Source organism: Haemaphysalis longicornis, unplaced genomic scaffold (assembly GCF_048455015.1).
Source record: "Haemaphysalis longicornis isolate Haplotype H1 unplaced genomic scaffold, Haemaphysalis longicornis Haplotype H1 scaffold_7, whole genome shotgun sequence".
Lineage (NCBI taxonomy): Eukaryota > Metazoa > Arthropoda > Arachnida > Ixodida > Ixodidae > Haemaphysalis > Haemaphysalis longicornis.
In genome coordinates this window covers 32,541,179-32,569,052 of record NW_027526422.1, presented here as the reverse complement: position 1 = coordinate 32,569,052, position 27,874 = coordinate 32,541,179, and the positions used below count along the sequence as shown (strand labels likewise).

At 46.6% G+C, this 27,874-nt stretch overlaps 1 protein-coding gene across 1 annotated transcript in view; it reads right to left on the bottom strand.

Moving 5' to 3' along the window:
• The window catches only part of LOC144145131 (uncharacterized), a 124,305-nt gene extending 105,034 nt beyond the window's left edge, over positions 1-19,271 (bottom strand). Inside the window, exon 1 of the mRNA XM_077676638.1 lies at positions 18,181-19,271. Coding sequence (XP_077532764.1) covers positions 18,181-18,725 — 545 coding nt within the window. The 5' untranslated portion in view covers positions 18,726-19,271. The remainder of the gene's footprint in view (positions 1-18,180) is intronic.
• Between the last annotated feature and the right edge of the window lie 8,603 nt (positions 19,272-27,874).

Sequence of the window (27,874 nt, the reverse complement as noted above, 5' to 3'; positions counted from 1 at the left end):
TCAACAATGTTGAGAAGTATGAACATTAACACCGGACTTAGACGCTTAGATTTGACTGTGGTTATATAAGACTATTGCGCACTTTCCATTTCACTTTGTCCCGGTGGCTGAATCTGGTTAGACAGACAGACGTACAGACAGACAGACAGACAGGCAGACCGACCAAAATTTCTGCGTTTAATTAGCTCAAGAAAGACTATCGTCTTTAAAAGTGCTATAATGCTGCCTTACCACTTGGTTCCAATCTATACAACCATCTATACAGGCACCCACATTGCGATTACAGTTGCGGAAGACTGGGCAAGAATGCACGTATCTGCTAATATTCGCTCCTTTGAACTGTCCATCCTGGCCAGCTCCGAGTGGCCCAAAGGCAATTAAGTCGCCGTATAAGCGTCCTGCGCTGTTGTATACCGGTTCAGAGTCGGGGACTGCGTGTGGCACCGACATGCGTGTACGACACAGAGCGCACGGCGAATTGCTAAAGCAAAGGTGAGCTAAAGACCTCCGCGGGAAGCCAGCTGGAAGATTCAATGCACCCCCGACGGAGGGATAAGCGAACTGTGACGCTGAATCATATCGTTACGCGAGACACGCAGATCTCTCTATTGACTCACTCTCCATACGCTTATACAAACCTCTCCTTTTCACCGCTTCTGAACTGAGACGTTTCTCAGTTGCGACTAATCCCTTAACGCATGCACGATATCTCGGATTACGGAAGACTGGGAAGAAGAAAAGCGTCATCCCAGCCCCTTATCTCTTCTTCGTTTCTCTTCGCAGCTGAATAGCTCATCAAGCGCGTGAACTGCGGCTAAGCACTGCGAGTCATTTTCAATCGACGAAGAATTCAGACCAACTAGATAAACCTGATGCCTAAAATATCAGCCCCAACTCCGAGCGGTCCCCCGCATACCTCGTCTCCCGTTGTTTAGTAACGAGCAAGTAGTGAGCATTCGTTCGAGCTGGCGTAGAAGAGAATCAATATAGACGGAGGGGGAACCGGGACGACCCGTATACATTACTCATATGCACGCGATCTCTCGACGCAGCAGACGGACGGCGAGGGATATACAGCTCCGGGACATGCACATCGCCGGGGTTTATTAACCCCTTGCCGCCGAGAAGACACTCGCCCGTCCGGAATCAGGCGGTATTTAGAGCACTGCGGCGCTGCCTGGTGTGCGCTACCATTCACGTGTCTAATCCACATAACTAATCGCGCAGACCATCCGTCGGGATCGCCCGGCAGAAAGGGGACGCTTTGAACGCGTTCAGACGCTGGCGGGCGCTTGATTTCACGGCGTTCTCGGAACGCATTAGGCGCTCACTGCTCTCTCATTCCTCGGCTGTTTATTAGGCGCCTGTATACGCATGCACGCTCTGCCCGGAAGGCGCCTTTACTGAACTCTCTCCCCCATTTGACACTGAGTCCGTCTTCAAGTTTGCTTCCTTCCTCTTTCTTTCGACGCATGCGCTTTCCGTCGTCTGCAAGCGGATAATTCTGCCTTATCAAGCAAGCTCTCCGTTCAGTAAGGTGTACTGTGTACTGGAAAGTGCAGATTAAGATGCCTACAGATATGCAGCTTAATTTACACAAATGGGTTCATCGGAGCATATGCATATGGTCCAAACGTCCAGACCACCAATGAGAGCTACGGTCCCGTGAGCACTGGAGCCAGTGTTCCCATTTGCACGTCGCTCTTGTATACGCTCATTAAAAGGGGTGATGGCGACAAAACACAACTTTGTTCAGATTGAAAGAACCAGCCTTTGGTAACTCACTCGCCTCCATTCCTGCTACGAAAAAACGTTTTTTTTAGCCGAGAAAACACAAGAAACAAGGAGAAACATTTAAATTTCGCGTTACAGTGACGTAAAATGAGCAGGTGAGACGTTACCATTTCCACAACCCTAATCATTCCTCCGTCTCAAGAGTAAAACCCGCGCAACGCCGATCTCCGCGTAGCACCCAAACAAAGTGCAGCAGGAATTTTCCCGTAATGACCTACTCCGCCTTCCTTTGTTCCCTTAACCATTTATAGATTGGAATGAGATTCCAAAACACATTTCCGTCATTACAAACTTCCCAAAATTTGCCGAGGAATTCGCAGAATTGTTTTTGTAAGTGTAACAAGAAAATGGTACTATGTGCTTGCGGTCTATGTCCCGTAATTGGTAGAGCCTATAGTGTTCTCTCATTTGTGGGACTAATTTTGTGTTGTTCGGTTTTTAATATCATGTTCCGTTATTTTGTAACTGCACTGCATTTTGTACGTGGAGGTTTCTGTTCCATTGTGCCTTTTTGTTCAAATCCAAACTAAACAGTAATTCAGAACCGGTATTTTTCCTCTGATGTGGAGTGAACCGTGATTTTATGGTCCCCCTCCCTTTATGTAATGTCCGGAAAAGCCCTTAATGTAATAAAAAGAAAAAAAAAAGAAAAAAAGAAAATATGGGCAAGCACTAAAACCACAGTTGTCAGTGTGTTAACGTCGCGTTAGCACTCAAGTGATGCCATCAAACGGAACTAGGCCACATTACAAACACCCCGTGCGTTGTTCTGCTGAGCCCAAGGACGCGGGTTCGATTCCCGGCCGCGGGGGCCGCTTTTAGGTGCGAATCACCTTAGGACTTTGGTTTGTCCGTGCCTTCGCGTCCGTGTGCAGTGTTGCGCATGCGCGAGGAGCATTGGATTGGATTGGGTTGGATTATATTGAAATGTATTGGATTAGATTGGATTGCATTGGATTAAAGTGAGTTGTATCGGATTGGATTGGAATTGTATATACTGTACACACGCGTTGTCACTCATTTACATGCGCGAGTGGGCAATGCCACGGGTGATTTACGGTAAGAACGATCCCCAGTGCTTCGCCCACTCCTCATGATTCACTTAGTGGAGATGCGTGAATTTTTTTCTGATGGAGGTGAAAGGCTAAAACTCCCGCGTGTTCGAGCCCTCCACTACGGCGCACCTCATCGCCTGTGTAGCATCGGCGCGTTAAACCTCCACGATCAATCAACAACAACCCCGTCAGGCTTCTTGGCGGCGGCTTTGATCGGTGGCTGCCAATCGCAAGAACGAGATTTTGTGACGTCATAGAGACATTATCACTGCTTTATCTGCTTTCCCCAATAGATATATTAATTAATTAAAGCTTGCGATAATATTGGTATCATCGCTGTCGGAACAAAGCAGCCTTTGTTATGAAACAATCTTGTACTTTTACCCGCCACGGTGGCTCAGTGGCTAAGGCGTTGTGCTGCTGAGCCCGAGGTCGCGGGTTCGGTACCCGGCCGCGGCGGCCGATTTTCTGATGGAGGCGAAAAGCAAAAAAGACAGTGTGTACGAGATTTCGGCGAACGATAAAAATCCCCAGGTGGTCAAAATTAATCCGGAGCCCTCCACTACGGCGCGCCTCATCGCCTGCGTTGCGTCGGCGCGTTAAACCCTACAATCAAATCAAAACCTTGTACTTCGTCTTTACGGCCCCTTTAACAGTGAACCCCTGATCTCTCTATGTATACTATCACGACCAGCCTGGGGACATTAGCAATTCATGCATGAGTCTCGATATGTAGTGTTCAGCCCACCGCACGCGTACAGATAAAGACACCCGTGTACGTGCACCCACTGTACATACAAATGCGAAGTCATTTATAGCAAACCAGGATGCAATGCCTATGTGAGATAAAGGACGCTAAATTTGGTTTAATGGAGCAGTTAGGACACGCAGCATGTGTGCTCATATCCCGCCACCGATTTTATTCGTCGATCAGATTTCAACTACGTGTACCGAATATGTACTTGATCGGAATAAAGGACTCGCAGTTCCCAATCGTTTCCGGTCGTGCATGCACGCATGGTGACACGGCCACATTTCCGAGCAGGCTAAAATCGGCCACTTTCCGCTTGGAAGGGTAATAAGATTCTGATAGATTAGCCGCCGAATCGCGCGAGGCAGGCATTCAAAAATGCCAAAGCCAGCAAAGCCAAAAGTAGGTGAGATCTGAAAAACTTTACCACCCCTTCCCGAAGAAAGTTGAGAAAAGCGCCAAAGCTTTCTCTCGTCAAAAGTGCGTCAAAAGTGCGTCAAAACCTTCGCTAAAAGTGCGTCTAATCGATCGTCAAACCTTAAAGGACCCAAATCGCAAACGAAGAACGAGCGAACCCATGCGACGACTTTTCGCGCTTTACAAATAGACGCACGAACGATCGTGGTTTATGAGGTAAATGTATACTATTGTAATCCTTCTTCATAATAGACGCGTGCATTGTCTTATCTAGAACAGTACCTTTATCGCGATTTTCAAGGAACCATTTTGACACAATGGAATCCCGGTTTCACGCATGCGCCGTATGTCCGGAGATCGTACCAGAGCTTTTCGCTTTAAAAAGTTTTCGCTCTAACAAGCAAATAATTAAACTAAGGTGACGGCGGACGTGTTATGTTGCAAGATTGAAAAGGCCGACTGCGCGAGGCAAAGATACCCGAAGATACCTATAACCGTGTCCTGTTTTTGCACGCGCTCGAAAATGAGCTATTTTTTTATGTTCGATTGCTAAAACTCTGTCAGCAATCCGATGAGGCACCGCTCATCCCTAATTTTCTAAGATTGTTGCGGTAAGAGGAACTTTTTGTTGAATTATTAAAGTCGCTGGAAATTGGTTGTCGTGTGTGTCGAGATTTTGGCGCACGATAAATATTCCAACGTGGTCTAAATTGATCCGGAGCCCTCCCCTACGACGACGTCCTCAATAGCCCGGGAGTATCTTCGGTGCGCGAAAACTCCACTATTTCAATTTCTAGGAATTCGTTGTAGGAATTCGTTGTTAGGAATTCGTTCCCACACCAGCAGGCGTTCCGGTGTTCACCCCTAGGTGTGACAATTTACGCCTGCTAATGGTCTTTCCTATCCTTTTTCCTGACAATAAATTCATTCATTCATTCATTGTTGGGTGTGAGTATACCCGACTCAACCACGAGACTGAGGGTGCGCGCTTGCCCCCTTTCGGACATACTACTTGCAAAATAACATTCGCCTTTCCACTGCTGACGATAGAACGCACGCCTTCTGTATACAGTCGCGGCGTCGCCATGGAGAATGGGTCTGTTAGAGGCGCTTATATCACTGAATTGAGACTGCGCACCGCTTATATACGGGACGTTATCCGAGACATGACTAAGACTGTAAGTCAGCGACGCGGAACTTACGACCACCAAGCTACCAACCCGACTGCAAGTTTACGTGTAAGTTTTACGGACGCAAAACACATAACGAAATCTCGCTCAGCAATTAAGCACCGAAACAAAGGCGACCAAGGGTGCAATCCCAGCCAGGATTATTTTCTTCCTTGAACTTGCACTCGAGGTACCTTAACACAATGCTCCTTGAGATAACAGCCCCGCGCGAAACTTCAAAGAAGAGCGGGCGACATTTACGCGTTTCCATTCAGCCGACGTTGTGGCCTCATCACAGGCCGGCGTGCACGCCGTGCTTTCGCTCGCTCTATACGGGTCCCTCTTACGCGCATTGAGACGAAACCCGATGCGGTTCCGCGTGAAACTCGCGACCCGGCGGTCGCTTTCCACGAACGCGGCGCGACCCGACAGAGGGCGCTAATTGCGACGTCTTGGTGGCCTGCAGTGCATTAACTTGCTTCTCCTTCTTTTCAGCACATCATTTACAGGAAGTGGCCCGTATCATGCTCTGTGCAAGGGAGCCTGTTATTTGTGTAGCCCTTTCACCAAAATCGGTTGAGGCGCCGACTACAGTGCCCTGTGCACAGTTAAACTAGTAGCTAATTAACTCATAGGTCAGAAGTCGGGGAAGAATTAGAACTAACAGAATTTAGGTATAAGCGCAACAGTAAACATTTCAGGCTACGGGACGCACATTACAAGACACTAATGCATCCAACGACTGTGTCTATGACCGACATCTATATTTTTCTTTAACCTAAGTACAGCGCCAAGTCTTCAACATATCAGTCATTTTTAGAATATATACAGACGAGGAATAGTTTTTAACATACAACATAATGTAAATCTTCATTGATACATACACCTGGATGTGGCATTGCTCCAAGGTAAGCTTGTTTTGGAATAAAATTCTGTTAGGACGACACTCGAACGGTGCTTGACGCATCTTACAGCCGAACCGATCCGAAGCAAATTGCAAAGCAGGAGGATCTACTAGGAACATCCACGGTCGGTGGAAAAGCAGCTAGAAAACGCCGAGACGAAACGAGAATGGAATGAGGGCGCAAACAAAACTGCTCTGGAACACTTGTTCTGGCACACACTGGCACACGCTTGACGCCAATACTTGCTGCATTTTCTGAATCATTTTAAACGTTCCTTTCTTTGTTATTGGACGCTCCAGAGAAAGGAGTTTATGAGGCTTGACAATTATCCGCTAAAGTTTAATCATTCTTTTCAGCCGCCCTGCCATAAACCGACCCCCTGGAATGCAGGCTTTACTACTTCGCGTGTATGTATTGCTTGGAAGACATTTCACTAAAGGAAATGGGTGAGCAGTCTCATTTTAAAGTATGAAGGCCCCACGTAACGGAATGGAATGCTATACACTCATCTCTGTAAGTCTGCTTCGCAACTATGCAAAAGGCATTGCCAGCCGATCGTGTTTTGCGTTTTTGTTTATTTTTAAACTCTTCCTTATCTGTTCTGAATGCACTAGACATCTACTTTTGAACTAACACACGATTATGTGTTAACTTGGCCAGTTCTGCATGATTTTACAGATATAGCAGAGTATTGGTTTCGGCGAGTTGGTACATAGCGAAGTTTCGAAGCGCAATACAATACGAGAGACAGAATGTCACAGAAACACAGAAGTCGACAGACGACGCTCTGTGTGTCGTCTTCTGTATTTCTGTTCCTTTGTCTTAATTGTGCTGCGCTGCGGCACCTCGCTTTACAGATATAACACGTCCTTTTTTTTCTCAGTGTGGTACTCGCTGAAGAATGGTTACGAAGTAAAAGTTCGTTCAACTAAAGTGCATTTGCATGACGGTGCGGAGCTTATGCGAAGCTTGCAAACCCTGTGTGCGGATTATTTTAGAACAAGAATATAAACGCTATTCCGACGTTGCTTGCGTACGTGAGTGCGTGTGTGTGACGTAAAACTCCCTTTACCGAAATGAATTTTTTTCTTTCATGCCGGTTATGGGCGACAAAGTAGAGCAAAACAGTATACACCTACCAGCACCAACCTGGTTTGCACAATACAAGCGAGGAGATTGGCATGCCGCTAAAGCCTCTAAAATCGGTCCGCCATTGCACGATTGCAACGATTGCAACCACGATTGCAACGATTGAAATCGGTCGACCGTGCTTCACCAAGTGGTGACGCATGCCGTCTGTAAACCCCGCTTCTGCAATTAGGCATTCACGGCATGCTTTATATGCGAAGCATATCTCGGCGAAGCCCGGCGGGTTTCTTGGTGTTGATTTTTTGGCATCGCTTTTCTGGCGTTGATTTTACAGCTCCCGGCGCACCGTATACCGTTGAAAAAACGTTCCTGCCTTAACAAAGTACGCGAATAGAAAGCACGTAGAGCCAGGCCCTTCTGTCGTCGTGCCCTTTTCGCCGGGAGACCGCGATCCAGTCAGCCATGTCCCGTTCAGTACTCCTGTTCTTTTGAATGTTTTTCTCCTTTGATGTAATGAGTGTACTCTCTCAAATTTTTAAGTGTTAAAGATCAGTAATGCCATCAGTAAAGTAAAAAAGTTAAGCTTAAACCTTTCCTCGACGTCTCGACTTCTTCACTGCGAACATCATGCTACCGTATAGCGGCAGTTATTGGACAAATTTCGCCGTTACAGCAGCATGAGATTTGGGCGGTGGACGAGTCCAGTTTCTTGATTACTTGGGTGTTTTTGCAATGTGCCTAATATGTCATTATGGTTGGGGTGGGATGGATCTTGGTCCCAACCAACGTGATATAGATGTCCGTGGTTGTATCTCGGCGGCGTTTTCGCACCACGACAAGTTCCGATTTCTCAGGCGCTCAGGTGAGACCACACCCTTTGGCTCTGGTCCGCACTGACCACGTCTTCAGCCTGTTGGAGGCGGTCCTGCATGGTTCCTGCCAACCCTTAGCTTACCCAGATAGTGATATCACCAGCGTAAATGCCGTGCTTGATGTTCCGGAATTTTTTTCAACTCTTTCGGCGGACCGCAGCACCGTGTTGCCGGAGGAAACCATGACACGCAAGCGCTTGGAGCACCGACAGGGAGAGGGCGGTGCTTGCGAAGACATGGCTGATGCGGGCCGCAAAGCGGCAAATCTTCGACAAACCTTCATTATCGACCCGAGGGGGTGATGGTCCTAAAATGGGTGGCTATCGACAACTAAGAACTAATCCATTTAAAAGTTTGCACAGAATGAAACGATCTATCACTGAATTCTGTACTTGAGTTCTTGCAAGCACAGGGCCAAAAATGAACGGAATTATAGACATAAGCAGCTTCACCGTAATATGTGGTCACGTGACAGGCGACGCTTCAACGGATGGCAACGTGTGAGCAGCGGCGCCGTATTTCCCGCTGACGTGGCCCATGACAAGGCAGCCAGAAAATACGCGCAATCTTCTTCCTTTAAGTGACGTCGTGAGACTCCGAATGCGATGCTGCGCACATCGTATACAACCAGCAAAGTGGTTCCTTTTAGGGGCTCGGGCTGTCGGCGTCTCATGTCGTCGCCGCCTCATGACGTAGTATCATATGGTCACGGTATATACTAAGACACCGGGACACTTGTTTTCCAACGCCTCGCGCTAAAACGCTTCGTGCTGCAAAGGCACGATACTTACAGAAAAGCTGTATACCTCTACCCCCAACGTTTTCATATCCGTGGACAAAAACTCCAAGGCGCCAAGAATACACTTATACACTGCATGCTTCGCACCTCCCCAGGTTTCACGTTAGTGGAGATGGTTCATCAAAGCATTCTGACGGGCTAGTTGGTCTGACATGATTTCCATCTGGCACGGGATTTTTTCGCCATTAGTATATATTATATATATATATATATATATATATATATATATATATATATATATATATATATATATATATATATATATATATATATATATATATATATATATATATATATATGGTCCTGGGAGCATATCTCGACGAGGGGAGCGAGCGCAGTGTATGGCAAACAAAAGCTTTATTATTTGTTCAGCTGCAGGGGTTGTTCAGACTGCCCTTGGCTGCACATTGAAAATTTAGATCCGAATTTTATCAACACACTTTATTTAAAAGGCACTGTTACTTCCTTGGGCCGATGTGAACACACAATCAAAGTCAAATTGACAACCCGTCTCATACCCCGCAAACGATCGTAGTTATCAGAACAAAAAAAAAACACACACATTTCCAAGCGGTTTAACAAAATTTATCGTTCGGATCTTCGTCCATTCATCTTTCTAAGTATATATAAAATCCGCGTTTGGAGGAAACTGCTTTAACGTGTCGATGATCGATCGCTTGTCTGCACTGCATAAACGATGCCCGTCTCTGAACGAGGTCCCTGAAACGCGATGTCTTGTGCTATATAAACTGTCGTTTTTTGACGGGCGGCATTAAGTTGAAACAATCGCGGGCTTTCGTGGTGTCCAAGCTAGCGTATGTTGCAGATTACACGTGGTATAGTTTATTATACCGTCCTTCCAGCTAAAATCGTGGAACCGTGAAATTGCGTACGTCAGGAATTCTATAGTCTATACGGCAATATGGAAGCGTTTTTTGCAATCTCAACAAACATCCGAGAATAATATTCATAAAATCACGTGGAACTTGTTGTTGTATATCGTGCTATCGCCGAATTCCCGTGTATACCATGAAACTTTTGGTTTAGTGGTAGGATCGTTCATATGTGTTATACATGCGTTTATACGTTCACCAGTCTGAAAATTTGTTTTCTGTATAGTAAAGGACGCTTGTAGAATTCACTCTCATATAAGCAGGCAGAATAATGCATCTCAGCATTTGTTTGTTGTTTGTCTCTACAACGGGAGAAGAGACTTGCGCGCGTTGCATTTATATTTCGTTTCAGAATGTAAAATCAAAACTGCGTATACCATTATGAACAATGCCTAACAGCTTCGTTTTCTTCAGGGCAAATTCGTTCTAGCGGATGTTAGACGGTGTCCTATATAGATGTGGGGGATTTAACAAGGAGGCAGAAAGGGCGGCGACCCCCCCCCCCTCCCCGCCTTCCCCCCACACCCACAGCACTCTTAAAACTAGCCACTTGCCAAGCCTACAATCCGTGCCAAGCCCACACTCTTCCCCCTCCTGGCCACACTTCAAGGTACACGTGTCCACCCTAGCACCCCAAACGAGGTCATTCTAGATCCGGCTCTGTGTATGTATCGATTTTTCTTTGCTGTTCTTTATCTGTCAAATTTGTATAACTTTTGTGCCATATTGCTGGTTTTGGGCAGGCATAGAGTAATGTTTTGTTAAATGAGACGGTAAATTGAAAAGGCCGCTATAGGTTAGCCAACCTGCCCAGTTTTTCTCGGTGAAATACGGGTAAGACAATGGCTTCTGAGCGAATTAACAGCGCTTACATAAAGAAAGAAAAGAGGCAGACATAAATTCGAATGTGAACCAACCCGCCCAGCTTTCTGTCCTAATGCAAGGTTAATGGAACTGCAATTGGGCGGAACTTCAGGGGATAAGCTGAAAAGCTAAGAATGAAAGCCGCAACCGGAGTGCGTTTGTGAAACGCGCAACTTGGCAGGTGTAAAATAAAAATGAGCGTTTATTCCTCCTTCCTTTCGTAATACTGCAGATTATTTACATTCCAGCAGCTTGGAAGAAATTGGTGGAAATTGACTGTAGGCGATTGTTTATCGACCCATAACAATAGCACATGTGGCTTAAACCGTAGTTAGCTTCGAGTTTATCTGTGACGTCGTACTACCTTCTACTTTGATCCAATCCAAGCCAATTAAGAATTCATCCCCAAAGATCCAGGGCGCAATGGAATCGGCAATTCGGCATATCCGACTGGCACCACTGTTCGCAGGCACAAGGTTCCGAACGGGTCGCCAGTCTGCTTCTATAACTCTAAGGTGAGTAACTGAAGACCGCATAAATTGTTTCAGTGTAGCGTATACACACTAAACCCTTGACAGCGAAGCTGTTCTTGGTCGAGGCTTTCATGGCATGAAATGTGGTAACGCGGTCGCAGCGATGTGGAGAAGGCATAGCCTAGCGAGAAGGAGAGGATGCTCCGAACACACAAGCAGAAAAGTAACAGAATGCTTGAACGAGAAGCTTATATAGGCATAGGTTTTTTAAACTACTAAGTCTAGTGGCAGTGTTTATACTTGTCAACATTGTTGAGCAAAAAGAGAACATTAAGCATATTTCAGGCAATACATCTATATATAAGTGATATCCGCATTGTTATTTAAATTAAAAATACATGTCTGCTTGATTTTTGTGATAGCAAATAAAAAAGTACGCCGTGAAAAAAAAAAGCGCTCGTGGCGCCCCCTCATAGTAGTGTTTGAGGTTTAAAAGTAACGAAAGGTTCCAGTTTGGACACGGCATTTGGACACGGCAAAAATTAATTGGCGGACGGTAATCGAGATGCTGACTTTGAGAAGTTCTATGAAGCGTAGCCTTGCGATAGGGAACGCCAGGCAACTTCGCTGCGTCGTTAACTCAGTCAAGCTAGGCTAGTTTTTTTTTTTCTTTCTTTTTTTACACTCTTATTGGCAAGTACGGGTTTGTTTAGGCTCTCTTGTCTATATGCGAAGAAACCTTCAGTGTGTTCTGGCTGATAAAGAGCGTTTGCAGGAAAGGGGTGTTCAGGAAAATTTTCATGGTCTTGCACACGAGCGCTGTATATTGGTGCGGAGTATATATACCACATTCTTACACCAGTGTGCTCACGCATTCAGAACAGCTCAACAGATTCACAAAGCAGGAAAATCGTCATAGCACCGACGGAAAGAGAATATATCCTATATTGCTTTACTTTTGCTCTCCTTGCTTTTATGCTAGCAAAGGAGAATTATTCCCCAGAGTCGGTGGACCTGTTGAAAAGTCAAACACTTTGGCGCTAAATTTGACGTTATAAGTATATGAATTGTAGTATATACAAGTCAGTATGCCGGCTTTCAAAAAGGTTTTATTAGAAAAGCGGGGCTAGAAAATTACTACCTTAGGAATGCTAGTTTTATTAATTAATTATATTAATTGCTACCATGTACCATGGTCTGAATCAATTAACTACTCAACACGCATTGCATACACCCTTCCAACAACGTATACTCGGTTTGTCACTATTTTTTTCACAACCCAGACGTGGCGTAAAACTACAAAAAAAAAAAAACGCCGTGGCAATGGGTAAAAACCTTGCAGTCACCATGCACGACGGTGCAATCACAATGGGTGCAATCACCTTGCAAAACCGTAGTCCCACACATTTCAACCATTTTTCGCAGGATTAGGATGTAAACAAGCTCAGTGCGGGCGCAGGGCCTGCAATTCCGAATGTATACTATGAGCAATATGCCAGCTATCCGGTTCGACTGCATTTCCCTATTTTATCGCATCATAGAACACCTCTAACACCTTTCATTCGCGTTTTCGACAACAGAAAGCGCAATTAATATAAGCTGCCGAAAGGACAGTGTATAAATTACAGCCCATCTGGGCAGTGTTCAGCTTCTACTTTTTTTTTTTTTTTAGTTTTTATCGCTTGATCAGGTTCGCATTTAGGTGTTGCAGATTATAATTTTCATCCACCTCAAAACTCTAGATCCGCTATTATTTTTTTTATTGTTAAAATACAGTAATTATACAAAGGCGTGGCTGTCTCTCTTCCTTTTCTTTTTGTACCACATCTTCCAACACACATATCACCGCTCCGGTGATATGTGTGTTGGAAGGTATGGTACGTATAAACATGCTTTGTTGTTTTAGCAGTTTTTGTTGTTGGGTAGATACATTTTGCATGCGCTAATGATTATAGAGCCTAGCCTCTGCCCCGCCTCGAACATTATTTGTGATGGCACCACCTCATGTTATTCAACGAGAAAATCACTTAAAGGTCGTACGCGCACTGTTCCGATTCATATTTGGCCGCGTACGAGTTCACTGACAATGTATACAATGAAGCGGTTCGGCCAGCTCGTTTCTATGTTTTCTACTGGAATAAAGCTTGAATTTCGCAGTGTCGCGCAAGCCTACAACGCTGCATATCAATAGTCATCTCAAGCGTGTAGGTCTGCAAGCTTTCGTTTCCACGAGGGATACGCACGAACGGTCTGATCATGGTTGCGCGGTTTCATGAATATGAATGGATGTAAAGCACGATAAGCTTGAGTGCGTGCGCTAATTTATCTGTTTGTTTTTGATCGCTTTCATTACGTCTCGACATTGGTACGTGGCGCACTCGGAGACATCGTATAGTACATGCTGGGCGCTCTGCCTGTCGATCCAGTTGTTAAATTGCGGATATAGTCCACATGTATACGAAATGCCACGCGGTGCACGTAGGCTAATAAAAGAAGAAAAAGTTGTCGCTGCAAATTAAATTTTCTCTAAGCTTATACGTGCACATGACTTGCGAAGGTATATCGTGACGTGTATGTGACGAGCAAAAATCGGTTTTTCAGGCCGGTACACAAACTGCCATGGGAAGTTTTTTTTTTTTTTTCAATTTTTTTTTTCAATTTTTTTTTTTCACTATTTTTCGCAGTCAGTTCGGCACTGTATCGGCACAGTTCATTTTCGAATTTGTTGCATTTACTTTGCTTTATTGTTATTTACCTTTCACGTGCTACTTTGCTGAATTCGAGAAGTGATCGTTGCAGGTTCGCGACCCCTACACTAATTAATCTGCTTATGGATTTGCTGAAAGGACAAGCTTCCGTGGCGGTGATTGTCTCTTAGTACAGGCACCGGGTCGAGCGCCAAAGCGTAACGTTATACGGTGCAACCGGACAGGAAACGGGACTTGTGCAACGAATTTCGACTCTTGCGGTTACTCACCTTTGCAAAGGCGCTTATGACAGAAATGCAAGACTCACGCAGGCAAAATAAACTACCACAGTTACGATCGATTGCAGAATTTGTTTTCTGTTGTCTTTTCATGCTTTGTCTATAATGCCGAGTGAGTGGTAACATAGGAATGAGTGACCATACCAGAAAAAATGTACAGAAAAATTGTCATGTACAGGCCATGATCTCATTTTTCTCTTTTTTTTTTCCGATTTACGCGCATCTTTTATAGAGAAAAATGCGCTAAAGTGCTGTTTGCCCGGCACCCTCCTCCTTCCGACGTGCTAATGTCGGCTATGACGACTACGTTCGCGAGGCTGGGTTTAGCGGATTGCTAGTACTTTTAACGAGCACAGCCTGCGCGTGAACAGACGAAAGGTCTGTATTAACCGTGTTATGGAGGGTGAACATCATCGACGTTTAAAAGACTGCGATAGCATTACAGCTATTCCAAGCCAGTGTGACGTCGTCACAACGGTTGGTGCGGCAGCCGCGCTTCTTCTAAAGCGCATTGCGGATAAACTAAACCTATAATATTCCGCTGAATAGTTGAATAAAGAACTACGTGGGTTAAAAAACTGGGCGATCCAACCTCAAGCAACACGTCGACTAATTCACCTCCGTGTCCCTTTAATGCATTGCACGGAATAAGGACCTATGAAACCAATATATTTGTGCGTCGCCACTGGAGTAAGGAGCAAATGGTGGTGTCACCTATCGCACGCTATTTGAGCTGCTTGCTAGAAACGCTCTTTGCGTTGATGGTGATCAATTGATTCACTTCGAGTGAATCAATTGTCAGAAGGTTCTTAAGCAACAAATGTAATGAATTGCGTGAATGACGTTAGTTTCACAAAAGCCAATATAGCTCAACCTAAGAGACCAAATCAGATTCACAGAACAAAAAGCATGACGATTCGAAGCCGCGCGAGTATACAGGACTCTCAGGTTGAGAGTCCCCTTAGAGTCTTTGTTATACTCGCGCGGACTGTCAACCTGGGAATGCTGTTATAGTCGCGCGGCTTCGGGTCTGCCTTCGGCTTTGCCTTCTATGAAGCCCTAATCCTTTGGCCCGGGTGGGCAAAGGAAGCAGATAACAAAACAAAACGAGGTGCCGATTATCTGAAGCCACAAACCGGGACCCGCAAATTTTGATCAGAACACAAGTAATGAACTCTGTAATGAAGTTTTACAGAAAATGCCTCACTACAATAAATCCGCGAGTGCTCAATTACTGTAAACACGGTACTGAAGTAGTAAACCGCAGAAATTAGCTAGAGATTCCCGTGTATATTTTTACTACACGCCAGCAATACAGTTATAACAAAGTTTACATATTGCCCACCATTGTTTACGAATTGCCGTCGACCTACAACACAGTGCACTCAAAAGGAATAGCTTTCGTAGTTGTCGTTTAACACATGAGTCAGTTACTTCTGTGACGCAAGTATTACATCACGGGCGGAGTATTTTGTTTGAGATGATAGGCAGACTTATACAAGAAAAAGAAATGTTCGCGCAATTCGAAATTTTGACATCAGCAGAATTTAATGTTTTAATGCGTAACCATGTTTGGCTAATGCCCCCCCATTTTGTGGTAATCGGCTGGCTATAAGACGCCGGGCCATCTGCCAGAGGTGCCGTTAGGGCAAGAGGTGCTATACAGTCGAACTTCGCTATAACGAACACTTATATTGCGAATTATCGGCTATAGCGAACTAAATACGAAATTTCATTGGTCACGCCTCTTTTCAGTGACACTAATTCTTTTTATAACGAAACCGAAACGGCGCGCGATATCGCCTATAACGAAGAAATACTTGTTTCGGGCGAGGCTCAAACTTAAAAGCTAGTATTAAAAAAGCAAAATAGAAAACGGAGAAAATACACTTTGGAAAACATCATCCTTCCCAGTGCTGTGAAAAGCCACCAGACGAAGATGACCTCCTCCTTCAAATGAATAAGAAGACAGGCCTGTTTCGTCAACGGAACTTTGTTGTGTTTAATTCCACGTTCTCATGCACCGGTCCATTTAGTTTGAAATGCCGCAAGGAAACAGGAAAGTACTACCTCGTTTATAGCGGGTTCGTAGCCTAGAATAATGCGTTTCAGTATCTAGGGCTTTTGCGCGAGCCGAATTGTCGATTTGTTAGAGCCGATAGTTACCCCTACTCTTACAACGAACATCGGGTATAACGAACTAAGTTACTGCCCCGATACTACTTTGTAATAACGAGGTTCTACTGTATAAGCATATACACACCAAATGATTCGTTTTCTGCAAGGATCTAGGTATTTTTATCTGTGAATGTGTGTAAGGTAATATGGAGTAAACAAGCCAAAGACCTCTTCGTATTCAAAGACAATCATATCAGAGATAAATTCTGTCTGCAGCCTGCAATGCAAAAATCTAAATAAAGACGTTTTCTGGCAGAGATACGTCTATACGGGTCATGACAACAAAATACAAGTTTTGCTCATTAATAAGACTACTTTGTCCCAATAACAATGATAGCAGTTTTATCGCGCAGTTCGCAGAAATACTGCAGCTATTTAAAAAAAAAAACTGATAAAGTAGTGGAGAGTCGTCACTGTGTGACGTCACAAAGTCTTGTTTGTGCGATTGGCTACCACCGACCAAAGATCCGCCAACATGTGACTGGACGATTGTAGTGGGCCCCCTACATTTCCGCTTGACCATATCACTTAAATGCTAACGTGCAGTTGACATACCGACGACTATGCTTTTAGTGCTGGCTTCCTGCTGGCGCTATTGTGTCCCTGAAGCGCGAAATTTGAAAGTCGTAATATTTATTGTGTTTATCGCTTAAAAATCACCTTTCGTGGCTGGATGAGCAGAGTCAGTTATCAGAGGCTAGTTCTTCGAAACTGAACCAGGTTGTATTTTTGTCTTCATGGCTTCGTTAACACTGGCTTGCATGCGTCTGATTTCTTCAAAAGGGTGCTGCAGACACCCAATGCAGTGCTCCGGCACTGGTCGTGCCCTTGAAGCTGAGTATGCAAACATGGCTGGGCGTTCATTTATTGACTTCGCCCCTGTAAAGCAATAATTGAGGTACACGAGGTACAAAGTGCCCACAACACGCGTTTCGTAATGTGGTTCTTATGCTATGTTCAGACTACCGACGTAACAGTCGTATCGTGCACTATGGACGTGAAAAAAACGGCGTTTCACGCAGTTCGGTTGGCTGAGACGTCAAATGACGACATTATTCAAAGACATTGCGACAGTTGCGACAACAGTTGAACTCGGCCTTAGTCTTCCCGGCTGAACAAAGAAAATGGGCGAATAGATTCGTGCGCACTGTCAGTGAGTGCATAGTGTCAGGCCTCGCGGTGTCAAAGCTTGACGTGCCCACTATGTTTTTATGTTACGTTTATGGCAAATTCTTAGGCATGTTGTGCTGCAAGATCGCTATTCAATAAAACTAGGATATAACAGAGCAGGAGGTTGCAGTGATGCATTTTTTTTACCCCTTTTGAGGATGGACGTCGCATGGCGTCCTGTGGAGCAACTTTCGTTTTGCAAATCGTTGCACCAACGGGAGTTGTACAATTCTCACACCCGCCGTTGTTCAGACACACGCTAATAAGAAATACGCCTCCGGGGGGAAAAAAAGAAAAAGACGTGAGCGCAAAATTGATTTGGATCCCCAAAGTATTCCGAACGCAACTTGACAAACCCACATTATTGATTTTTCTCTTAATTGAATGCGGTTGTTGTATCGGGTGGTGAGCCCACCCTCCAGGTTTTTTTAAAGACTTTTTTTTCTTTAGGTCGTATTCTCATAGCCGTTATCCAAGCTAAGGCTTCGGCTTAGACCAGCAGGCAAAACAGGAGCGCGAACGAAAGACCGATGATGTTGACTCGCTTCCTGGTTTACTGCAGCTGGCGGAGACATCCCCCACTAATGTCAATTTCTTACGCGTATGTGAAAGAGAAAAAACAAAAACAAAATAGAAACGCCGCACAGCTCTCCACGGATTTCAGCTATGAGATTGGAGACTGCAGTACGGACAGCTGCAGTCACATTGCATGCATTGTTATAATACGTCGCTCTGATAATGTAGAATATATATGCAGACACGCACCTTCCGGACTTGGTGACGACCATCTCGGTGCCGGAGGAGTAGAACTTCTCCCAGAGTTCCATCCCTTCGAGGGTCACTTTGGGGTCGTCCCGCACGCCGTCGTCTTCGGGCTCCACGGGCCTCAGCAGAGGAGGCCTAAACTGCACCGTGAGCATCTCTTCCGGCGTCATGGGCGCACCCATGCGAGACATGGCCAAGCCCGGCCCCAGTCCCGAGGCCGCCGCCAGGGCCGCGGGGCTCAGGCCGTGGGCCCCGAGCCCCGGGCCGAGCCCCGACGGGCCCAGGGGCCCGACTCCGGCGAACAGGTGCGGCGGTGGCGGAGGAGGCGGGGGTCCGGCAGAGAAGCACTCGAGGGGCAGGAAGGGAGCCGCCGACGCCGGCGCCGCCGAGGGCTGGCTCAGGATGGAGTGCATGCTGAAGTCCGTGGTTCTCGTGGCGGGCGCCGACGCCGCTGCTGGCGTCCCCGGTGCCGGGCCGCCGGGCAGGAAGAACGGATGGAACGCCATGGCGCTCTGGCACGATAGGTCCGAGTGCTCGAAGCGCATATCCTCGGCGCTGCTGCTCCGAGGCCACGACGGCCCCAGGGCTAGGTGGCCCCTCGGCTACAGAGAACACGCTGACTGCCGCCTCCCAGACTTCCCGGAGCGCTGCACTGGGTACCGCGGTCCGCCGACCACTCGTTCGCTGGGAATAAACACGATGCACGGTGACGACAACCACGACGCCGGTCGGACCAGCGGGTGTAGTAAAGGAGGCCTGCCGCCGCGTGTAGACGGAGGCGGTGCCGCTCGTCGCAGCACGCTCGTTGGGGCGCACACTGGGCCGCACGGTCTCAAGCACAGCACCCGCCGTCAGTGGATCGGTTTCGCACGGCGGCACACACCAGACGTCAACATATGGGTGTCGCGGACGGCGTGCAGACGGCTGCCACGGGTGGCCCTGCCGTGGAAGTTGTCATCGTGCTCCACACTGCGTTTCCCCGAAGAGTTCCAACGATGGCAGCTTTTTCTTCGGTTCAATCTCCAAATAAGGTTCCTTCGCGGGTTGCGGAATTTTGGACGCTAGTGGTGCAGCAGTGGCCGATGGGCTAGCGTCGCCCGCAGTCTCTGGTGGAAGCGACGGAGGGGGGAGTAGGAGGGGGGGGGGGGGGGTGCTGATGATTGGGCGGGTGGAAGCTGGGGGGAGGGGGTTCGCTCGCCGTGGTATCTTATCGCGCCTCGCGGAGGTGACGAGCGCTCGGTAAACAAGTTGTCACGGCCTGGGCGGCGGCACCGCGGCTGGCGGCGAGGCGGCGGCGAGGCTCTTTCGCGCGGGAGGGACCGGCGAGGGAGGAGGCACGGCCGAGGGGGGCCCGCGCCGGGGCCCCGTTCATTGGCGGGAGCGTGTGAGGCCTACGCTGTCCGCACCACCCTCCCGATCCGCCCTGCGGGAGCCGAGCCGTCGCCGGCCCCACAGCTCGCACGGGCGGCATGAATGGTGGCCCGAACGGGACCCCCGTAGTAGCTCGCTCCCGGGCTGCCTGGCGCCATCTGCCGCGCGTTGGCCGAACTCAACCGTTCTTTCGTCTGCGCGGCGGAAGTGCGGGCAGCAGCCGACCGTCGTAAAACGACGGCGCGGTAACCGGCCGGTTGCAAAATACCAGGAGAACTCGAATTTGGCCCAGAAATGTTGCCAGGCAAGATTATTGGCGATTATGTTTGGGAGGGGTGGGGGCAAGGAACCCTGCGACGTAAAACTATAAAACGGACCCGAAGAGGACGTTGGACTTTAGGAAACCAAGCTGCATCACCTGATGTCTCTCATAAAAAAAACAAGATCAAGATCCGACTCCTTTATGCTCCCGTTGGAAAGGCGTTAATGGGATGGTGTTGCTGCTCGTCGAGTTAAAATATTAATTCATTTTCAATATCGCAGCCTACGTTTAAGGGCTCCGGTAATGTGCAGCCATATTAGGCAGTTTTAGCATATCGTTACCGTGTTTACGTTACCGTTTACCGTGTTTGCGGGAGTAGACTGCGCAGCGCGAGAGTTACCGCGAACGGTAACTTACCGGCACAGGCTTCACCGTCACCAGCGCTTCCGATAACACGGTAAACGGTAACGCAAACACGGGAACGATATGCTAAAACTGCCTATTGTACAGTTTTCCATTTTGGGTTAATTTGAGTCCCCAATTTGAGTCCCCAATTTTGAGTCGCCAAAAAACGGGGAATAAATGAGAGCAACTTGGCAAAGCTCGTCGTTTACATTTCGGCGCCGAAGCAAGAGAGAAGGAGCTTCCACGAAGGCCTGAAAAATCAGCGGTTTCGGCTGCTGTCTAGCCGTGCTTACATCACGAAGTTTATTAGTACTATTCTCCCTTTTTAATTGGCACAGAAAAAAAACCTACAGAAGTATTGATTCATACAATTATTTCGGCTTAAAAATTTCGACGCACTGTATGGAAAATTTCAAGCGGAACTATTTTGTGACAAAATAGTTCGAAATTGAGCGTTGAATCCGTCAGATCGAGTTTCATCTGCATAATGATGCCACGCAAAGAACTGTTCAATCAATGCACAAACAGGCAATTACGTTGTTTGGGTTCAGTGCCCTGAAGATGGTCCGTAATTGAAAAAAAAAAATTAGAAACAAAAACTCACGCACCTGATGATGCATAAATTTGGAAAAATCTTTTTTCCAAATGTCGGATTTTAGCAATCCGTGACTGGTATAGGTAGTATTCTTTGAAAAGTTTAGCTGCCAATTTCTTCGTTTGGCAACACTGAAATGGCCACGGACATGGCCGAAGCGCCGCGGACATGGCACGGCTTATGCCACTCTGTGGCCGCACGCGGAAGAAAGAAAAAATAACATCGGCGTGCGTCGGCTGCTCTGTTTCAACCCGATTGTCAACGGCGGTGTCAACAGAATTGTTATTAATCGCACTCACATTGGAGTCGAGGCATTACTTTGCGTTCGGCGGGCTAGAGCTTGGAATGTCCAACCCATATCATGCGCTTAGCACGGACAAGTACCGCCATCCCGCAGAGCCCGACGTAACCAGTGACGGCGCATTCACATGGTTGCCTGCATGCGTGCCTCGCTATTGAATACAGGCTATATACTGCCGTTAAGTCGAATGCAAGATTGAATGATAGATAACATATTGATGACAACCATAGCATGTGTGTAGAGGGGTTAGAGTCTCCTCGAGGTTTTTAACTTCTTTATCGAGTTCAATCGACCGCCGCCGATTTTGTGTGCTGTTATGTTGGTGCGTAAAACTTCCCTCCTCCGCGGTCAAACTCATTGGAAATATGCGCTTCCAAAGTTACGCACGCGTGCGGCCAAATACCGACAATTTTATCGTCGCCACCGAGGAACTGTCACGTCGAAAGGCATTTCCCCAGGACATCGAACCCGGTCTTGCCGTTCAATTCGGTATCAGCGCAATAACCTTTCAATACGCACATGTGGAGCGCATCAGTTTGTCTTGAAGACGAAACCGCCCCATGATGCGAACATTGATTGTTGAGCGGTTTTTCAAGATTCGTTCATCTAAGCCCCTCATGCGTACTTTCGGCGCGAAATATATATTTTCCGATGTTATCGCCACCTGAGAGAAAAAAGAAGAGAGAGAGAGAGAGAGAGCAGTTCATGTCTTTGTGCACGACCACCACGCACAAGACTGTAGATATTTATATCCTCTTAGTTGGGAATTGGCTCGTTGGGGAGTGAGCGGAAGAACATGTTGTTAGAATGGAAATTCCCAAATTAAGACCTTTACGTTCAGCGCATTGTTTCTAATCTTATTAATATGTGGGAACCAAGCGGGCGGTGCAGTGTGCACGCTTCTTGCTTAAATTTCTCCTTATTCGGTAGTTCAGCTAAACAAGTAAGCAAGTTCAGCTTAACCTGGGATCAGTGTACTTTAACTAATACAGCTATCAATAATTTTGGCCCAAAGCAAGTTCGTATAGGCTCAATATTACATTGACTTCAATTATTTCGGCATGACTATAAGAACAGTCAAACACGCAATAAAATAGTGCGCCTTCTGCCAACAGATAAAATATCCAAACATTGGCCTTTGAGATGATTGCATCTCGTTAACACGCGTGATGTAAAAAAAAAAAAAAAAAAACGGAGGTTTCTGCTTTGAAGACGTTGGTATTCAAACGCTATAGCCGTTAAATCTTGAGACTTAGTTTTCCGCTCATTGAATATCGAAACAAAATGTGTAGAAGTACACCAAAATGACGCCAAGTGACTTCCCTATATCTTTGACATCTCTCAAAATTTATATAAATTTCTTTGGCCGCACCGCAGCCTCAACCTCAACCACACCTTATCATTACTTCAACCCTATAGATTTAGCCTAAATTTATCCTCACCATCGGTCTTATGTCAAACTTAAGCCTCCTTAAATTTTCATGACATAAACAAGTTCCAATCGGCAAACTCAGGTTAATTTAAAGATTTATTAGATGATAATGTGCATTCCATGCATTTATGAAAGAGCCCCTTTGCGCATGTTACTTCTAAATTTGTGCTAGCACTTACAGTGGTTAGCATAGTTAGCATTACCTCAAGCGTAGCTTCGTTCAAAAGCGAGTACAAAGCAATGATAAAAAACATACATGACGCTTAGTGATGCAACATGTTCAGTTAACAACTAATGATTACAGACGAAATGCCTCGGAGAAAACATTCGAAAGGTTTTTCTTTGAGACATGTTAGGACCACTACTCGCAGTATGTGATGTCGATATAACAAAAGGAGGGATAAGTGTCGACGCGCAAGAGTAGTTGCGTGTTATCTTTAACCTGCTTAACCTCAGCTCCACCCCACCCGAAACTGCACCTTAAGCTCGGCCGTTGCAGTGAAGTCGTGGCCTTCCGTTGCACACCCACCGCAGATCGCAGCCTCTGACTTGCCCTGAACAGTGAAGCTGAGGTCCAGTTGAGCTTGATGCTGACATCATGAGGTCGGCGAACTTACTTAAAGCTCAGCACATTACGGTCATTCCTCCTCCTTCTCCGGCGTTTCTAACCTAGCAGTGGAGATACAGACGGTAGACCTGACTGGGGTTGTCGACTCAGTGCGTAAAGGCGTAGGAAGCACGTTGAGTTGACTGTCTGTGTGGCAAATATATTCTCACGGGACAATAAAGTGAAGAAGATGAGGACAGCTACTGCTATTTGCTGTTTGGGTTGGATTTTAGAAGACGAAAAACGCTTCCAGCTACCCGCCTCTACAACCCTATCCACCAGTCACCGATCAGGCCACAGAAGAACAGCACGTCATCCTGAGACAACTGCAGACTAATACCTAGCCACACCCAACACGACTACACGCCATCCACCCTACTCTTTATGATCCCATATGTGCTCATTTCCAAGCCCCAAGGCGCACTCTACCATATTGTCTAGGAATTCCAACTAAACCCAGATCTTCCCCCAATCCCCAACCCCTCACGCGAGCAGTGTACTGGACGCTGCTCACCTCCTGCCCCGAAACGCAGCTTATGCTAGAGGAAAGGGCGAAGACAGCCGCGGCTCCCTTCAACTGAGATTAAAGTCTCTCTCTCTCTCTCTCTCTCTCTCTCTCTCTCTCTCTCTCTCTCTCTCTCTCTCTCTCTCTCTCTCTCTCTCTCTCTCTCTCTCTCTCTCTCTCTCTCTCTCTCTCTCTCTCTCTCTCTCTCTCTCTCTCTCTCTCTCTCTCTCTCTCTCTCTGGCATTGTTCAGCATTGTAAACAGTGTGAATATATTTTTGAAGTAATTAAAATTTCGTTCCTTCTAAGAAGTCTTCTCCCATTGGTGGACAAATGTAGGCTACCGAATGAATTATTCAATTAATAAAACACCTTCCCAAAGTATTTATTAGTTCGCTGACGGTAGTAGCAAGACTATATAATAAAAAGAAATCGCGTTCGTTTTATGAGATTACGTGCTTCAATGCTTGCGCTTCTCGAAAGCCCAGAGATACCGTTATAGATATAAATAAGTCAAAACAAAGCAAACCCACTTGGTGTGTTCATGAAACAGCTTGCATCTATGAACACATGAGCCTATACCTACCAATAAAGCGCAAAAACCTGACCGCCAGAAAAAAAAGAAAGAGAGAGGTCGAAGGAGGAAAACCAAGCGAAAGCGAGATAGATACGCGCGGGTATACGGGAAGGCCCATGCGTCCCGCCGGCATTTCTGCCGCCTGTTGCTGGCGCCAGGCGACATTTTTTTTTCGCTCGGCCAGCCGGCCACCATGGGATGTTCGCATGACGTGCGTGCGACGCGTCGACGAACCGCAGCGGGCAGATGGTGTCGCAGCGGCAATGCTTTACGAGGTGACACCGTATACCCGCACCCATGGCGACCACACAACGTGCGTGTGCGCAAGCCATCTGGCGATGGTGTGCCTTATATTTACTGCTCACGTGTATACGCCGTATACCGAGTAGGCCAACCGGGGGTATAGATGGACCTTCCAAGAAAGATCAAATATATTGCGTGTGCTTGGTTTCGGATAGTTTTTTGCAGCAGCGCCGTCGACAAAACATCATGTGGTTGGGTGGCGGGGTCTTGTTGCCACCTGCACAGCTCGGGTTCGGGCCGTTAATGCTCCACTCACTTGTCTACCGGCATCTTTGTCAAATTCCTGATTTGTGGTAGACAGCTCCGTCACTTGAACAGTCAGTCCCGCTGCCAACCGTACCGCTTACCCTCGTGGTGGCCATTCGTGCGCGAGAACGCTCTGGGAAAAGCTGTCTTTTTGCGAAAGCTCGCTTTAAAGAAAAGACAGCTACTGCCCCTTAAGCAAACTGCGCTGCAACTATATATCTGTTCCAGCTTCCGCAACTGTCGTGATCCTATAGCCCTAAAGTAGTTTAGATAAAGAGGCCACCAAAGCTATATATTCCGAGCTCTTTATGTGTCCGTTATGAGGATGAGGTTGATTGAAATATTTCATCTGACGCCTGACATCACAACAGGAAGTGATATCATCGGCAATATAAGTACCGTAAGGGGTCATTGTAGTCCTGTTATGACGCTGACCTGCCGCAAAGTAAGTGCAGTCAAGGGAAGCAGCAGTTTGTGCGAAACTATGATGCTCCAAGGGAGGCTCGAACAGGCGTGCCTAATATTTATTTTATCAAAGACTACACCCGTTCGTTTGCCATCATTTCTTGGTCGCAATTGTATTTACCAATTTTTTAATGCATAGACTCGCTGGTATAACGCCACAACTGTCTTGAAAAAAAGTATTCCAAAACCGAGATTCCTGTAGGTAGCTTAAGAGGGTTCAAACATGGTCGACCGCTTCCGACACGTTGTATACGCTCGAGTCACAGCCCGCGGGGGTTAAAAAGAAGGTCCCTTTCACCCCGAGTTGTCGCAGTGGCGCGCACTACAACCCCCATGCGCAGGAAACAATTACCTTAACATGGGAGCACATACTCACTGGCAACGTAATTGCTATCGCACCATACCGGTATTCTGGAGGTCATGGGTTCGGGTCCAACCCCGGGAGCACCTTTGTTTCACTTTCTATCTTTCCAGTATTAAAAAAAATAGCATATTTGTTTTAAGAGGAATAGATGACGAACCACCTGTTCCTCTTTGCCTTCCTTGGCGTTCTTGACGGCTGGCCCCTATTCCTGCATGTGTATATATATATATATATATATATATATATATATATATATATATATATATATATATATATATATAGGACAGAAATACGGGTTGGCAGTCAAGAAAGCCTCGAAAAACAAAGGGGAGGATGTGGTAGGTCATTGAAACAGATAAAGAATTTGGAAATACAGAAAGAAAGTGGAGCAAAATGCCCGCCGGGTGGGATCCGAACCCACGACCTCCAGAATACAGGCCTGGTGAGATGACCACTACGCTACCAGCGAGGCTATTTTCCCCTCCACTTTCTGGGGTATTGATGTTAAGGTAGGGGGTGGTAGCCAGCGCCACTCGGACTACTCGGGGTGAAGGGGACCTTCTTTTTAACCCCCGGGGCGTGACTCGAGTGTCTACGACATGTCGAGAGTGGTCGAGCAGCGTTGAACCCTCTTAAGCTTCCTATGGTACCAAGACTGCAAAGTGACCAAGAATGATCTCTTCGGCTCGTCCCTTGTGCGTTGACAGAAAGCCCGTTCTACATGGTGCGAATTTACCTGCGAATTCGCTGCTGCGGCGCCGCTCATTCGGTGAAACGACCTGTTCTTGTAGCTGTGGCAATAGATCGTTTTGACGGCGCCGGGAGGGGTTAATGAGAAGAAAAAAAAGTACGGCAACTTCGCGACTCCTCGCCCCCCTCCCCCCTCCCCCTCCCCCCCCTTCCCGCCGCCACGGGAAAGGATGCGCCAAACCTTGAACAAAATTACGGCGGACGCATTAAAGAAGGACACATGAAAGCTACTAAAACTATCCCTAAAACCGCAGGGAACAAGATTTACACACACTTAAACGCAAGGGGGGGGGGGGGGGTGGAGTCGAAGCCTGAAGTTATTAGCGGGCTGGGTTCCGTTGGTGGCCCTTGTTGCGTGGAGGTACTGAAACAGCCAGGCCTGCGGTTTCGCCCGCGAATCTCCCCTAGTTTTTTTAGGGGCGAAACACCTTAGGGGCTCGGGCTGTCGGCCTCTCCTGTCGTCGTCGTCGTCTTCTGTCGTTACGGTAAATCAAGTTGTTAAACGATGGTCAAAAAACAAGTGTATAATAGATAAAACCAGTTTAAAATAAACTAACATGATTGAAACTAGCTTAAAATACATGAATAGTCAGTGTTTAATTGCATAATAACATAAATTTCTCACATTCCGTATCGAAATTGGTTTCAAGCGCCAGGTTCTCGCCTGTAAAGCATATTTCTTAGCATGCTGCGGCGTGAGACACGAAGACAACTTACAGCAAGTCTCTCTTATTTACTTGCTTAAAGGGACAGACAACCCATTTTTGTCGACTATATATTCGCTATCCCAAATGAAAGGACATCACTTAAAGGACCTTGGCGAGAAACGCTTTTGCTGATAACGCCCTAGAATTTTTTAAATCGAAATTTTTGATCTACGAGCCCTATGTGTCCCTTCCAAAAATAATGCTGGCAACCATGACCTAGAGTAGCTCGGCAACATACTTTTCTCTGTACGTGAAATGAAAAACGATATTTAAAAACTTGTCCCCTGTTCCTTTATGTGTTTTTTTAATGCAATGGTCTATTTTGCACGAATGCGCCACCTGTTGGGATAGACGATAGGCAGAATCTGGCTTCACTTTGTGGAGGTGGGAAGTCCGATTCTCCCCGGGCGCGACTTTTTTTTTTTTAATCTGTCATTGGCGTATTTGGAAACTGAAATCAAATATTTTGGCAGAACAACGCCCCTGACTCAGGCAGAATCGTCAAAGCTCCTTCGCTGGGTCTATTTACTGAACGCTGCCGTTGATTCTGTATGGAAGCTCAGTTAGCCACACTGAGAGCCACCCAGCGACGGCGGGAGGCGTGTCTTTAGAAATTTCAAAATAATCTTTAGAAATGCATATACTATTTAAGCTTGTACAAATACTTGTGTTAAAAGGTTTTCAATACGTAAATAAACGTTTCAGCAGTTACAGTAGCTGCTAGGTTTGCAGGTCACGTGACAGGGACACATATTGTAGTGTCAAGTTTCGACACTACGAACCACCACCCTTCCGATTTCAGGAAG